At 39.0% G+C, this 17,023-nt stretch overlaps 1 protein-coding gene across 2 annotated transcripts in view; it reads left to right on the top strand.

Moving 5' to 3' along the window:
• AFF3 (ALF transcription elongation factor 3) overlaps positions 1 to 17,023 on the top strand; it is a 753,993-nt gene that overhangs the window by 658,431 nt on the left and 78,539 nt on the right. For both annotated transcript variants that reach the window (XM_069757526.1, XM_069757527.1), the window contains exons 8-9: positions 5,339 to 5,501; positions 8,790 to 9,797. In XM_069757526.1, coding sequence (XP_069613627.1) covers positions 5,339 to 5,501; positions 8,790 to 9,797 — 1,171 coding nt within the window. The remainder of the gene's footprint in view (positions 1 to 5,338; positions 5,502 to 8,789; positions 9,798 to 17,023) is intronic.

Below are 17,023 nucleotides of genomic sequence, written 5' to 3'. Positions count from 1 at the left end.
GCTCGTATGTCAATTCTTTCTGAGGAAGCAATAACCGCTGTTACATAATGGATTCTTATTTATTCTGTGAAGGTATGACGTTTATTTTATAGTTAGGTCGCTCACCCTCCGCTATAAATGGAGGAAGTGAATGATTAGTAGAAATATCAAACATAACGTTCACTCTGTGACTTCAATATAACCCATATCTTTAATGGATGCCTATGTACCAGGGAGACAATGGACATACGGTATATTGAAATAACCTTAGACTAAGTCAAGACTGAGGAATTCTTGAATATTTCTTGTGTTCATTACATTTTTCATACATGTGTATGCAGAGAAGAAATATAATTTGATGTAACATTTCATCCTTGCCAAAGTAATCTTTAGTTTAAGCCCAAGCTCTACTATGAGAACAATTTTATTACTTTGTACTCTTATAGGAACAGTATGTTATTAATAGCCACAGCTTGTACTTACTATTAGTATTTTTTAGATAGCAATTATGAAACATTCCAACTCCTAAGAATAGAGATTTGTCTATTAATGTGATTTGGAATGATATTCTAACAAGCAGTGTAAGCCCTGCCAGCTTTTGGTGCCACGTAGACCTCTTTGAGAGCTTGCCAGATAGTCACAAAGTCATAAAGTTTTATAGTTTCATAGATGAAACCATAAAGTATCGAAATTAAAAGACTTTGGGGAAGCTGATTCCATGTCCTCCAATGGCAGGTGAACAGCCTCCCTATAGATGTTTAGTACATTGGTTTTACACCTTGTACACACTTTCCCATGATATATCTCCATTAAAACTGATTAAAACCAATGCATCCTGTAAAATAGTAGAGTCAGCCGGTCTAGGATAAAATAATGCACTGTCCTTCTTGCCTCAGAGATAGCATTTATGACTAGACTGTTAAGTGAGGAAAAACAACCCTCATATAGTGATATGTTGTTTTTGACAATATCTATAGAGATGCCATAATGTTGGTATAAAGTACTGACCATTAAGTAAGTACATGTGAAATAACAAATTTGAAAGTTTTTGACAAGATGATTCTGTTCTATAGGGATGTCATAATTATCAATACCCACCATTGTTCAGTCCTTAATAAGTGAAAAATATGAAAAGGGTTCATTTTTACTGTAATTTTAAATGCCACATCTTCACCATGGTGCACCGTAACTCTAAGTTTTTATCTGATTAAAGAATACTTATAGATTAAAGATGCCCTCCTCCCCTGACATGAAATGTGATGTTAAATTTCTAATTTATACTCACCATATCTAATGACCTCCTTTCTTAGTTACATAGTTAAATAGGTTGAAAAAAAGACCTAGGTCCACCAGTTCAACCTTTCTGCACCAAATGTACATTTTGCCACTAATTTAACAATAACCCGCAATGTTATCTGTTATGACCTGGTGGTTAAGAGGCCACACTGATATGACCTGGTGGCTAAAACGCAACATGGAGCGAGCTCTGAGAAGGTGGTATCTCTACTGACCGCAGTCCCTAATCCTAACAACAACACTAGAAATAGCCGTGGGAGGTTCCTGACTCTCCCTAGACACCTCTTCACAGCCTAAGAAATAACTACCCCTAAAGAAGGAAATAGAAAGCTATCTTGCCTCAGAGAAAACCCCCAAAAGGAAAGATAGCCCCCCACAAATATTGACTGTGAATGGAGAGGGAAATGACGTACACAGAAATGAAATCAGAATTCAGCAAAGGAGGCCAATACTAAACTAGATAGACAGAGAGAAAAGGATACTGTGCGGTCAGTATAAAAAACTACAAAATCCACGCAGAGTTTACAAAAATGAACTCCACACCGACTCATGGTGTGGAGGGGCAAATCTGCTTTCCCAGAGCTTCCAGCTAGCCTGAATAAGACATAGTGACAAGCTGGACAAAAAGAGACATATTTGCAAAGCAATAGAGTCCAAACAAATGGACACACAAAAACTAGCAAAAACTTATCTTTTGCAGACAAGGACTGGCCATATGAAAATTCCAAGGAGAGAACCAAATCCAACCAAGAACATTGACAGCAGGCATGGACTAAAGCCCAGAGCAGGTTTAAATAACAAACCCAGGCAAGGCGATTAGTGAAGGCAGCTGCTACAGCTACCTAAAGGAGCAGCAGTTCCACTCGAAACCACCAGAGGGAGCCCAAGGGCAGAACTCACAAAAATACCATTAGCAACCACAGGAGGGAGCTCCAGAACGGAATTCACAACAGTTATGTGTATAAAGGAAATCATCCAGCCCTTTTTTAAAACCTTTTATAGTGTCTGCCATTACTACCTCTTATGGTAGGGCATGCTACACTCTGACTGCTCTATCTGTAAAGAATCCTTTCCTGTTTAGCTGCCGGAATCGCCTTTCTTCCACCCGTAAAGGTTACCCCTAATCCTCAGTAAGATCTTTGGATGGAATAAGTCATGTGCCAGTGTTTTGTCCTGGCCACACATATATTTATGCTGCGGTTTCCTCCATCTGTCAGATCAGCAATGCTTTCTTCTTACCTAAAAGGACCACTGAAGAGGCATGAAGTAAGTCTAAACCATGGATGCACAACCTTATCTGATCCAAGGGCTAACTCACCATATTTAACCAAGCCCAGGGGCCACAATAAAACCTAAAGGAGTATTACCATAAATTGCATTCACAACATATCGAAAGGCTAATATGTGTCAGTTTTACATCCCTCTATCGAAAGAATGGGCTGTTTGTGTACACCAGAGACTTCAGAAACAATCATGCAGGCATCTTCCTTGTACCTTTCTGAAATAACTGAATTTTCCTCTTCTCCCATAATTTCCAATGTTAACACTCACACATTGAGTCTTCTCCACCTCATCTACTGCTTTCTGGTATGCTCCATGGGGGTTAGAAAACCCCAATTCTGCAGATATAGCGATCTAATAGATGGTAACACAGCGCTCCATTAGCATTTACCTGTCCATGCTCCTACTATATGTGCTACTTCTCTTTTCTGAGCAGTAACCAGACACAGACAAGAACTGAGAATGGACCATAGGTTGTGCATCCTTGGTCTAAACCTTGACTTCCATGCCATTATCTCCCTGAACCAGCACCGATAACTATAGTGCTGTGTCCAGTCCACGACAGAGAACAGGCATGGGAGGAATGGTTTAGACTTTCCAGAGAGCTTCTCATTCGTCTCCAGTGGCCATTTTGGGGAAGAAGAAAAAGGGTGTAAATCTGACAGTTGGATGCATCAGAACAGTGGACATCAGGTATAGTGCCTACACATTGGGTATGTATAGTCACATCTAATGTTAATGGTGGAGGGTTGCTTTAAGTGACTTCGTTATGAATATGAATAATGATTATGCTGATTTATTGTGTTATAATAACATTAAAGTTTCATTATCCCTCCTCTGCTAACCAGTTCAATTCAATTTCTGGCTTGTGCTTAAGATTTGCGTAATGTCAACTGGTGTTGGTGTTGTTGTAGCACTGCCTGACAACCTCAGAAAGATTGTGGTAAGTCATAGTATCCCAAGCATTTAGATGTCAGACATACAGTACAGACCAAAAGTTTGGACACACCTTCTCATTTAAAGATTTTTCTGTATTTTCATGACTATGAAAATTGTACATTCACACTGAAGGCATCAAAACTATGAATTAACACATGTGGAATTATATACTTAGCAAAAAAGTGTGAAACAACTGAAATTATGTCTTATATTCTAGGTTTTTCAAAGTAGCCACCTTTTGCTTTGATGACTGCTTTGCACACTCTTGGCATTCTCTTGATGAGCTTCAAGAGATAGTCACCAGGAATGGTCTTCCAACAATCTTGAAGGAGTTCTCAGAGATGCTTAGCCCTTGTTGGCCCTTTTGCCTTCACTCTGCGGTCCAGCTCACCATCTATAGAGGCCAGGTCATCTGGCGTAGCACCCCATCACTCTCGTTCTTGGTCAAATAGCCCTTACACAGCCTGGAGGTGTGTTTAGGGTCATTGTCCTGTTGAAAAATAAATGATGATCCAACTAAACGCAAACCGGATGGAATAGCATGCTGCTGCAAGATGCTGTGGTAGCCATGCTGGTTCAGTATGCCTTCAATTTTGAATAAATACCCAAGAGTGTCACCAGCAAAGCACCCCCACACCATCATACCTCCTCCTCCATGCTTCACGGTGGGAACCAGGCATGTAGAGTCCATCCATTCACCTTTTGTGCATCGCACTAAGACATGGTGGTTGGAACCAAAGATCTCAAATTTAGACTCATCAGACCAGCACAGATTTCCACTGGTCTAATGTCCATTCCTTGTGTTCTTTAGCCCAAACAACTCTCTTCTGCTTGTTGCCTGTCCTTAGCAGTGGTTTCCTAGCAGCTGTTTTACCATGACGGCCTGCTGCACAAAGTCTCCTTTTAACAGTTGTAGAGATGTGTCTGCTCCTAGAACTCTGTGTGGCATTGACCTGGTCTCTAATCTGAGCTGCTGTTAACCTGCGATTTCTGAGGCTGGTGACTCGGATAAACTTATCCTCAGAAGCAGAGGTGACTCTTGGTCTTCCTTTCCTGGGACGGTCCTCATGTGAGCCAGTTTTTTGTAGTGCTTGATGGTTTTTGCCACTGCACTTGGGGACACTTTCAAAGTTTTCCCAATTTTTCAGACTGACTGACCTTCATTTCTTAAAGTAATGATAGCCACTTGTTTTTCTTTACTTAGCTGCTTTTTTCTTGCCATAATACAAATTCTAACAGGCTATTCAGTAGGACTATCAGCTGTGTATCCACCAGACTTCTGCACAACTCACCTGATGGTCCCAACCCCATTTATAAGGCAAGAAATCCCACTTATTAAACCTGACAGGGCACACCTGTGAAGTGACAACCATTCCCGGTGACTACCTCTTGAAGCTCATCAAGAAAATGCCAAGAGTGTGTAAAGCAGTCATCAACGCAAAAGATGGCTACTTTGAAGAACCTAGAATATAAGACATAATTTCAGTTGTTTCACACTTTTTTGTTAAGTATATAATTCCACATGTGTTAATTCATAGTTTTGATGCCTTCAGTGTGAATGTACAATTTTCATAGTCATGAAAATACAGAAAAATCTTTAAATGAGAAGGTGTGTCCAAACTTTTGGTCTGTACTGTAACTGAACTGCATGCCAAGGCACGGTTTTCATGTGACAGCAACAGTAGAAAAAAACCGTGCCACCATGTAGCATAAACAACTTGTGATCTGTCTAGGGAAGGCAGCGTGGGGTTCTTAACTTTGTAACATACTCTATTTTTATTCTGGAAACCACAAAGAATAGTTCAGGAGGTTTTTTTTTCTCTCTTCTCTTTGGCACTGTTAGTGGTGTCGTTCAGAAATGCAGTAACAGCGCCTCAGGAGTCTCCATCAAAGGGTCAAGCAGCAGCTCCAGTGAAACTGACACCAGCTCTGAATCAGACTCGGAGAGTGAGAGTAGTTCCAGCGAGAGTGAGAGCAGCAAGCCATCTGCATGTACCAGCCCTGAGGTAAGCAATTCTTCAGAGTTTTCTTAGGACTTTATGGGTCATGTTTGTACACCCATCTGCTGAGAATGTGTGATCCTCCAATATATAGGCTGTTCTTACAGGTAGTGTACATACCTAATTCATACTAAAATGCAAGTTTCGTGGTGGTGGGGTGTATGGTCGAATTCTCAGCTATAAGTTCAGTGTAACCGGAGATGGTCGAAGTTAATAAACATGTATCAAATATTTATTAAATTCTTACCTTTGGAGAGTTAAAAGAAACCTTAAATTGCTACTTTACAGCCATATATACTTGCATTATAGATATTTGTAATTTTGCTCATGAAGTATTACTTCTAATGTCAAATAGATTGACGTTGTGTGACTTTTTGCTACAGAGTAAAAAGAAATTTCAGACCTCTCACTAAAGAATAACTGAAAAAGTTTTATGTTCTAGCTTCCACCCATAAATGTTGACTTCGAAGATTGCTTCTACAGAGTGGGGGCTGGGATTGGAAGTTTATGCATGCCTGTTCCTACAGGCGGGACTATGAGCAGAATATGGATGCATTCCATGTCTATAGTGTGGCCTGGATGACAGCTTCCTATAAACAATCCTCAAAAGTGGCCCCTGAGATGAGACAGACTTTATTGAAAAACACTACTTTATTATTCTGCATATATAGAACAGTATTTGGTCATGGGTTCTCAAGAACTCAAGAAAAAGAGTTTATAGAAGTAGGGAAATCCTGTGATAGCCTGTGTTGTTATTCAGAGCTGTGACTCTGTCTATAACATATGATAATAAGATTCTTCGTCCGATTATGGTTTTGCTGTTTTTTAATCATTCTCTTACTTTCTCCTTTTTGATGCTACTAACTTTGCAAATGGGCCATCTAACACCTGTAGCCATTAATCCTGGTGATCTGCTTCCAAGGACTGATTTGCTACATATATATTACATGTCACCAAATATTTGCTCTTTTAGCCTCTGTCTAAAAGCCTCTGCCATCACAAGAATGTCAGCATCCAAGTTATGCTTACAGGAGGTAATATATAAGTTGAATGCAGAGGTGAAAATATGGCTGTGGAACGGAGGAGTTAATGAGCGGGGGATAGATGGTTAATTTAAATGCCTGCTATGGGTCCCTGGTCTTTTAGTTGGACCTCTGGTTGAACACATGCCTACGACATTTCACTTCAGTGGCATCCATTACCCGTACATAGACCTTCTTTAGGAAAACTTACACTGCACGGCATACATATTTTTATGCAAAAGAGTTTTCTACTATGCTCTACCATAACATTTGGCCTCCATTTGACTAATGGAGACCTATTAGTGCATGCTAAATGTGAACAAAAAAATAGGATGTAAGCAGCATATTATATCATTTTATTTCATGCGCCTTTTGTACACAGCAGTTTTAATAACAATTTGAAATTTCATACATTAGTTGGTACCAGTGGATATATATTGAAGTTGTTCTCTATATATGTGTATAAGTATAGTACTGTGCAAAAGTTTTAAGCAGCTGTCGAAAAAATGCTGCAAATTAAAAATGCTTTAAAAAATAGAAGTGTTAATAGTTTATTTTCATGAATTAACAAACTGCAAAGTGAATTAAAGAAAGAGAAATCTAAATCAAGTCCACATTTGGTGTGACCACCTAAAAGCGCATTGTTTCTTATAGTTACACTTGCGCACAGTTTGTGAATTAACTCAGCATGGAAATTGTTCGAAATATCTTGGAGAACTAACCACAGATCTGTGGATGTGGGCTTGTGCAAGTCCTTCTGCTGACTCTTCATGCAATCCCACACAAACTTGATGATGTTGAGATCAGGGTTCTGTGGGGCCATATCATAACTTCCAGGACTCCTTGTTTTTCTTTATACTGAAGATATTTCTTCATGACATTGGCTGTATGTTTCATGTTGTTGTCCTGCTGATGAATAAATTTAGAGCCAATAAAACCTCACTGATTGTATTGTTCCATGGATAAATATCTGCCTGTATTGAGGACAACAAGAAATGAACAGCATTAAAGACTGTTAGCACAGTGGTCAAAACAAGATGAAAGACACATCCTGCTTAATTCCCCTAAAGCTCAGAAGATGTCCAGCAGTGCCATAAGCTCAGAACTATCACAGCAACCAGTGGAACCCAGCTGCTGTTTGGATAAGTTTGGCCAGAAATGGTCTTTATGAAAGAATTGCATCCATAAGCCATACCTTTGACATGGAAACAAGGCCAAGTGACTGAACTATGTTTGAAAACAAATTAACTAGAGTGCAGAAAAAATCAAGAGGTGCTCTGGACTGATGAGTCAAAATGTAAAATATTAGGTTTTATCAGAAGGCAGTTTGTTCACTGAAAGTCTGGACAGCGGTACAGTAATGAGTGTCTGCATGCAATAGTGAAGTATGGCAAAGGTTGCTTGGAGATTTGAAGCTACATTTAAGCAAATGGTTTGGGGGATTTGGTTAAGAATTCTGTTTTTTTCATTGCGGATAAATACTGAAAGATACTCATCCATCATGCAATACCATAAGGGACATGTCTGATTGGCTTTAAATTTATACTGCAGAAGCACAACGACCCCAGACACACAGCCGATGTCCTTAAGAACATTCTTCAGTGTGAAGAACAAGGAGTCTTAGAAGTGATGATATGGCCTCCAAAGAGACTTGATCTCAATATCATTTAGTCTCTCTCTGATTATATGAAGAGACATATGCTGTCTATGGTCAGTTCTCCAAGAAGGATGGAACAAGGTCAAAAATTGTATGCAAGTGTAGAAGAGTTGATGTTGTGTTGAAGGCAAAAGTTGGTCACACCAAATATTGATTTGATTAGGATTTTCTCTTTTGTTCTTTCATTTTGTATTTTCTTAATTGATAAAAATTAAATTTTAACATTTCTATTTTTGAAAGCATTTTTACTTTGGATTTTTTCACAATTGCCTAAAAACTTTGCTCAGTACTTTATAGGTATAGAAAAAAAATTCCTTTTATTACCTTTATTACACAAATCATTTTGAATTACTTTAAGAAATAGGGCTTAATTATAATTTTAGTTTGCATCGTTTTGCCCAAAGCTGATTTGTGGTTACTTGTGAATATAAAAATATCCTAACAGTTTTACCCTTTACATGCTACACTTCATGTTATCATAGAAAGATTGCCTTAAAAAGCAGAAATTACCCTTTGGGTTAGGGAAGACATGTCTGTATACAGTATATGACTAGTCATAGGCCAAATATCAGGTTTTTTGTTGCCGTCATTTCACTTCATACATTTGTCTTCCAGCCTCAGCATGCAACAGGAAACAAATGGCAGCTGGATAAGTGGTTGAACAAAGTCAATCCTAAGAAGACCTCTGTTCTCAGCCAAGCATCAAGCCTAAATCATGGAGGAGTAAATGAGGGTGAACAGGGCTGTGAGAAAGTATCTCAGGATGATCAAATATGTCCAAGTCACAGGGATGACAGGAGCCCCGTCACTGAAGACCGGAGTGTTGGAGCATCGTGCACAGTTATAGGAAACAGAAGCGTGAAGCTTCGGTCACCGCCATCTGATGCATGTTCTACCACAGTAGTGGTTGCAGATCCTTCTGAAACTACATTCCAAAGGACACCAGTGTGCAGAACGCTAACACGGAGGGCGGAGAGGACATCTAGTGGTGATAGCCTGAATTATCACAAACCAGATGATCATACTCTCAGCCAAGGAGTTCTAGGGTGTGAAGTATCTGAGCAAACTAAAAATAAGTTAACTTGTTACAACAGAGGATTGCACAGAAAAGAATCTAGAGCAAGTCTGTTTGATTACAAAAATAGGCAAACTCAAATTACCAGGCCTGTCCTAAAAAAAGAACTCTTATTGCAATCTTCCAACCACAGCAAAGAAACACAACCAGACATACCTCCTCCTTGTGAAAATAACTCTGCCTTCACATCAGAACATAATCAGAGGAATAAAGAGTGCAGGAGTGATAATATAAACCAAGCTGGTTCTTCTGGTGCACAGCATTATATTCATAGGAGGACTACAAGTGAGGTCACCCCTGAGCTGGAAGAGCAGTTTTATACTCTAGTTCCTTTTGGGAGGAATGAATGCTCTATAAAAGGCAGCAACAACATCAAGTCTCTATGGGTACGGATTGATTTAATGCTTTTGTCGAGATTTCCACACGGTGTTCCCCAAGAGAACCTTAGCATGAATAACAGCACAGAGAAGATACTGACTTCATCACAAAGTAAATGTTTATCCCAAGCAACAGATAACCCTTTATTGAAAATGCGGCGGAAACGCAAGGTACGTTCAGTTCTGTGCCACTTGAAAATGTGTGGGCTGCATTGCAAGTATATGACACACTGTGACATCGCATCTAATGCTATAGGATTACTTTTAAAATCCGATGTTAACTCAACATTTACATGTGAGTTTCAAACAAGGTAGCACTTTCTTGATGCTGTAGTGAATATGAGCACAGTTCTGCTTTCTATAGATCTTCGAGAACCCAGTAGGGGCTATGCACACAGTCTTATTACTGCTCCATGGAAGTCAAAAGCATAGCACAGATAGGTATTATGGGCTGGAAACATAACTAGAACAGACAGTTCCCCCAAGATTAATAGAGTAAGTGCGGAAAGTACTCAGATATGTACTGTACACAGAAAAAGGCCAAATGGAGTAATGAGGGATCTGTAGAGCCTTAGCGAAACCCGAGTCAGGGGTTTGATGGTAGGCTATCTTCTTTATCATGGGTAAGCAATGGCTATGTATGCACCACCAACTATATCCATTTACTGTTGTGTGTATTTTCATGGAGGGACATTGATTGCTATTTGATTGACATGGGATAAAGACCCATGGGTTCCTTGTTTCTTAACCATAGAAACATTGTAGTTTTGTATACATTTACTGGCACTATATTTGTATATGCACTTTATTATCATATGTCTTATGGACTTCTTTTGATCATCATGCATAAGATGTTTTCTATCTTATGTGTACCAGTATAATCATGCAATGGGTATTGTATAATCCACCATGTTATTCAGTTCAACTGTGATTACTACTCTCCTGATATCATTACATTTTTTTTTTGCCCCGTCTCATCTTGTAATTTCTCTTGCTGATGTCAATTTATTTTTGGTTATTTTTTATATTAAAACTAAATAAAATATTGTAGTTTTACTATCCATTTGATAATCTCTTAAAAAGCACTGTTGACAATTTGCTTCTTTGCTGTTTTTTTCTGCAACCAAAATCTGATGTCTTGGCAGTAAAAAACAACTTTTTAACTGCTTTTTTGCTGCATTTTTCAGGATCCAAAAGTTGAGCTTTGCTTCCACCATACACGCATGAACAACGTAAGGTGTTAGGCCACCAATGTAAGATGTATGTGAAACCATAAGGCTATGTGCCCACGTTGCAGATTCATGTGCAGATTTTTCCCCACCGTTTTTGCAAAATCCGCAAGTAAAACGCACTGCGTTTTACTCCCGGATTTACCACGGATTTCCTGCGTTTTTTGTGCGGATTCCGCCTGCGGTTTTACACCTGCGGATTTCTATTGAAGAGCAGGTGTAAACCGCTGCGGAATCCGCACAAAGAATTGAGATGCTGCGGAGAATGCAACGCAGCCTTTCACTCGGTATTTTCCGCAGCATGTGCACTGCAGATTTGCTTTTTCCATAGGTTTACATGGTACTGTAAACCGCATGGAAAACAGCTGCGAATCCGCAGCGGCTAATCCGCTGCGGATCCGCAGCTAAATCCGCAACGTGTGCACATAGCTTTAAACAATTTTTGGAAAAGGGCAATTAAATCAAATTATTCAGTTGAAAAAGTTTTATATGTCTGAAAAAATATTGACTTTTCTGAGCAAAAAAGTTAACGAGAGTTCATGGAAAAAATACACAATGGAAAATGTAAAAACAGCAGGAGTTGAATTGGTCAGGCATAGTTTACCTAAAACATTGGCAGTGCAATGAGTTGGTTGGGCACCTTTTACTCTTAAACTTTGGTCGGCCATTGAGTTGGTAAGGGTTTGCTTGCACACATCATTAATTGAATTAAACTGTACTAATCCTAACATCCATTTTCAGGTGAGGAGACCAAGACATTTTGGCTTAAACTTGGGATAAATCACAAAAATAAATGGGTTTCACATCCTGTTGTACTTGCTTTTTTTCACTTAAAACACTGCAAAAACTGATGTCAACATTTTTGCTGCTTTTTTTCACTTACTCATTACTTTGTATGGATGAAAAAACGCTGCAAAAACGCTGAAAGAATTGACATGCTCAAGTTTTCAAAATAGCAGCAGTTTTCCATATCAGTCAAAAAAAAAAAGGGTGTGCATGGAATTTCTGAAATCTCAGCTTTTGCTGATACTGTAAAAAAATGCAGCTTTTAATTTGCATAAAAAAATTTAAAAAACGCAGGAAAACGACAACATCTGAACATCTCCATTTGGAGTATACATTATTATGGCTCCATGTTTTATAATGCATGAATCCTCTATTCTGTACTGTATAATGCAATGCTTCTATGGCAGAAAAATTCTGTAGATAAGAAGTCTGGCTGAGTCAGTAATTAAAAAACACAGTGAACACCACTAAAAACCATAAATCAAACCCAATTTAAGAATAAAAATCGTAATGTGTCTCATAAGGTTAAGGTGCACTGTGAGGGTTACAGTGAACAAACACTGAGAAAAGGGAGCCGAACCACCTAACCACCACAGGATAGGAAATCGCCAGAGAGTACCACAGTGTTATGATCAATAATATGCCTTTATTAAATATATTGGCAATTCATACATTAAAAGAGTCTTTCATACATACATATATATAGTATTTAAATAAAAATATATAATACAAAAAACGCAGGTACTATTGTATGGTACCCAGAGGTCCCTAAATAATGACGATAGCAACCCACCAAGGAAAAAATTACCTTTACTCGCTGTACTAACAAAAAACAAAAAGGATTATATTTGGAAAAATAATTGCTATTAAAAAATTTTTTTTATATATAACACAAAAATAATAAGAAGAGGTCAATAATGGACCAAAGAAATTTTTTTGTGAAATATAACAAGAAAAATATTGTATTTAGAGTGAAACCAGAAAAAATAAGGCTATATATCCACTAAAAAAGATAATTATACAAAAATGTAAAAAACAGTGCAAAAACCTCATAAAAATAACATATATAATTAACCTAGACAATAGTAGTGCTAAAAAAATAATAATACACCGCAAAAATGTATATATAGCAGTGACATGAATATCAAACAAAGTGACAAAAGTGCATAAAAAGATGATGACACCGCGAGGTAGACAAAGATATTATCAATGAGGTAATTTAAAATTATTCACTAAATGTATATAAAGTGACAAAGTGCAGACAAGTGATTGTAGTACAGCGGGGTAGATTGAAATGATGTCAGCTCACCGCATAAAATATGTGTCCCGTTGCAGTGGAAAACCGTGGGTTAAAAACCCTGCATTTAATTGACTTGCTATATAAGCAGGTACCCACATGCAATATATGATAGCTCATTAATGATTTCAGCGGTCAAACCATCGCCGCAGATAAGCTTACATAGACACTGGTTGGTTAATAATTACCGCAGGTGAGCTGCCTTCAGAGGGAGACTGAGTCCTGCGTGCGCCCGACGCGCGTTTCGAATGTGTTTCTTCGTCAGGGGGTCATGACGAAGAAACACATTCGAAACGCGCGTCGGGCGCACGCAGGACTCAGTCTCCCTCTGAAGGCAGCTCACCTGCGGTAATTATTAACCAACCAGTGTCTATGTAAGCTTATCTGCGGCGATGGTTTGACCGCTGAAATCATTAATGAGCTATCATATATTGCATGTGGGTACCTGCTTATATAGCAAGTCAATTAAATGCAGGGTTTTTAACCCACGGTTTTCCACTGCAACGGGACACATATTTTATGCGGTGAGCTGACATCATTTCCATCTACCCCGCTGTACTACAATCACTTGTCTGCACTTTGTCACTTTATATACATTTAGTGAATAATTTTAAATTACCTCATTGATAATATCTTTGTCTACCTCGCGGTGTCATCATCTTTTTATGCACTTTTGTCACTTTGTTTGATATTCATGTCACTGCTATATATACATTTTTGCGGTGTATTATTATTTTTTTAGCACTACTATTGTCTAGGTTAATTATATATGTTATTTTTATGAGGTTTTTGCACTGTTTTTTACATTTTTGTATAATTATCTTTTTTAGTGGATATATAGCCTTATTTTTTCTGGTTTCACTCTAAATACAATATTTTTCTTGTTATATTTCACAAAAAAATTTCTTTGGTCCATTATTGACCTCTTCTTATTATTTTTGTGTTATATATAAAAAAAATTTTTTAATAGCAATTATTTTTCCAAATATAATCCTTTTTGTTTTTTGTTAGTACAGCGAGTAAAGGTAATTTTTTCCTTGGTGGGTTGCTATCGTCATTATTTAGGGACCTCTGGGTACCATACAATAGTACCTGCGTTTTTTGTATTATATATTTTTATTTAAATACTATATATATGTATGTATGAAAGACTCTTTTAATGTATGAATTGCCAATATATTTAATAAAGGCATATTATTGATCATAACACTGTGGTACTCTCTGGCGATTTCCTATCCTGTGGTGGTTAGGTGGTTCGGCTGAGTCAGTAATGCAGTGCCTTCACGCAGTACAGCTTCTTTCTAAAGGTACCTTCACACTGAACGATATCGCTAGCGATCCGTGACGTTGCAGCGTCCTGGCTAGCGATATCGTTCAGTTTGACAGGCAGCAGCGATCAGGATCCTGCTGTGCCATCGTTGGTCGGAGCAGAAAGTCCAGAACTTTATTTCGTCGCTGGACTCCCGCAAACATCGCTGAATCGGCGCGTGTGATGCCGATTCAGCGATGTGTTCACTGGTAACCAGGGTAAACATCGGGTTACTAAGCGCAGGGCCGTGCTTAGTAACCCGATGTTTACCCTGGTTACCAGCGTAAACGTAAAAAAAAAAACACTACATACTTACATTACGGTGTCTGTCCTCCGGCGCTCTGCTTCTCTGCACTGTGAGCGCCGGCCAGCCAGAAAGCAGAGCACAGTGGTGACGTCACCGCTGTGCTTTCCGGCTGGCGCTCACAGTCAGTCCAGAGAAGCACAGCGCCGGGGGACAGACACCGGAATGTAAGTATGTAGTGTTTGTTTTTTTTTACGTTTACGCTGGTAACCAGGGTAAACATCGGGTTACTAAGCGCGGCCCTGCGCTTAGTAACCCGATGTTTACCCTTGTTACCCGGGGACCTCGGCATCGTTGGTCGCTGGAGAGCTGTCTGTGTGACAGCTCTCCAGTGACCACACAGCGACGCTGCAGCGATCGGGATCGTTGTCTAGATTGCTGCAGCGTCGCTAAATGTGACGGTACCTTAAGGCCATGGTTCCATTAGCATATCGCTTCCGATAAAGCGATATGCTAATGACCCTCGGCTCCTGTTCTGCTGTGAACGTGAGCCGAGAGTTAGGCTGGAGTCACACTAGCGATTTTAAAATCGCTCCGATTTTGATGTCAGAAAGTCGGAGTGTAGTGCAAGTGTCATGCAAGTTTCAGGAGTTTTTCATGTGAGTAAAATCCGATTTTTCACATCTAGCAATCGATTTACATCCAAATGCAGTGCGATTGCTATCCAACTGCAATGCAATTTTAACATGAGCTTTTACATACAGCAATTCTCTATGTCATTTACACATCGTTTCAAAGGAAATATTCTTCAAAACACACGTGTATATATATATATATATATATATATATATATATATATATATATATACACAGTACAGACCAAAAGTTTGGACACCTTCTCATTTAAAGATTTTTTTGTATTTTCATGACTATGAAAATTGTACATTCACACTGAGGGCATCAAAACTATGAATTGACACATGTGGAATTATATACTTAACAAAAAAGTGTGAAACAGCTGAAGTTATGTCTTATATTCTAGGTTCTTCAAAGTAGCCACCTTTTGCTTTAATGACTGCTTTGCACACTCTTGGCTTTCAATTTTGAATAAATCCCCAACAGTGTCACCAGCAAAGCATCCCTACACCATCACACCTCCTCCTCCATGCTTCACGGTGGGATCCAGGCATGTAGAGTCCATCCGTTCACCTTTTCTGCATCGCACAAAGACACGGTGGTTGGAACCAAAGATCTCAAATTTGGACTCATCAGACCAAAGCACAGATTTCCATTGGTCTAATGTCCATTCCTTGTGTTCTTTAGCCCAAACATGTCTCTTCTGCTTTTTGCCTGTCCTTAGCAGTGGTTTCCTAGCAGCTATTTTACCATGAAGGCCTGCTGCACAAAGTCTCCTCTTAACAGTTGTTGTAGAAATGTGTCTGCTCCTAGAACTCTGTGTGGCATTGACCTGGTCTCTAATCTGAGCTGCTGTTAACCTGCGATTTCTGAGCCTGGTGACTTGGATAAACTTACCCTCAGAAGCAGAGGTGACTCTTGGTCTTCCTTTCCTGGGGGGGTCCTCATGTGAGCCAGTTTCTTTGTAGCGCTTGATGGTTTTTGCCACTGCACTTGGGGACACTATCAAAGTTTGCCCAATTTTTGGGACTGACTGACCTTCGTTTCTTAAAGTAATGATGGCCACTCGTTTTCTTTACTTAGCTGCTCTTTTCTTGCCATAATACAAATTGTAACACTCTATTTAGTAGGACTATCAGCTGTGTATCCACCAGACTTCTGCACAACACAACTGATGATCCCAACACTATTTATAAGGCAAGAAATCCTACTTAATAAACCTGACATGGCACACCTGTGAAGTGAAAATCATTCCCGGTGACTACCTCTTGAAGCTCATCAAGAGAATGCCAAGAGTGTGCAAAGCAGTCATCAAAGCAAATGGTGGCTACTTTGAAGAACCTAGAATATAAGACATAATTTCAGTTGTTTCACACTTTTTTGTTAAGTATATAGTTCCACATGTGTTAATTCATAGTTTTGATGCCTTCAGTGTGAATGTACAATTTTCATAGTCATGAAAATACAGAAAAATCTTTAAATGAGAAGGTGTGTCCAAACTTTTGGTCTGTACTGTATATATTGTAGCATGGCTAAAGGGTGTGTAGTCGACGGGAGGTATGTGCCACATAAGTGCCTTGTTGCTGTAATGTAGCCCGGAATATTGCGTTGTTTTATATAACCATATATTTGTGTTTCAGGACCTGTGGTGATGTCAGACCACATGGCTAATCATGTGATAGATTACTGGGTGTGGTTAGTCCTATATAAGACAGGCTAATCCTTTACACAGCAGATATGTGTGGAGGTGAAACCCTCCTGAGTGTGTTCGGCTTCAGGACTGAGCCGGATGAACTGGACCCTTGTTTTCCTTTGCCTGAACTAAAGGCTATTTTGCTTTCTGTTGTTTTGCCACATGGTTTATGAAGCAATAAACCCAGTGAACTTTAAAGGAAC

This window comes from Ranitomeya imitator, chromosome 3 (genome assembly GCF_032444005.1).
Source record: "Ranitomeya imitator isolate aRanImi1 chromosome 3, aRanImi1.pri, whole genome shotgun sequence".
Taxonomy (NCBI): domain Eukaryota; kingdom Metazoa; phylum Chordata; class Amphibia; order Anura; family Dendrobatidae; genus Ranitomeya; species Ranitomeya imitator.
Note: the sequence above shows the minus strand (reverse complement) of the source record. Positions and strands in the feature narration are given on the sequence as shown.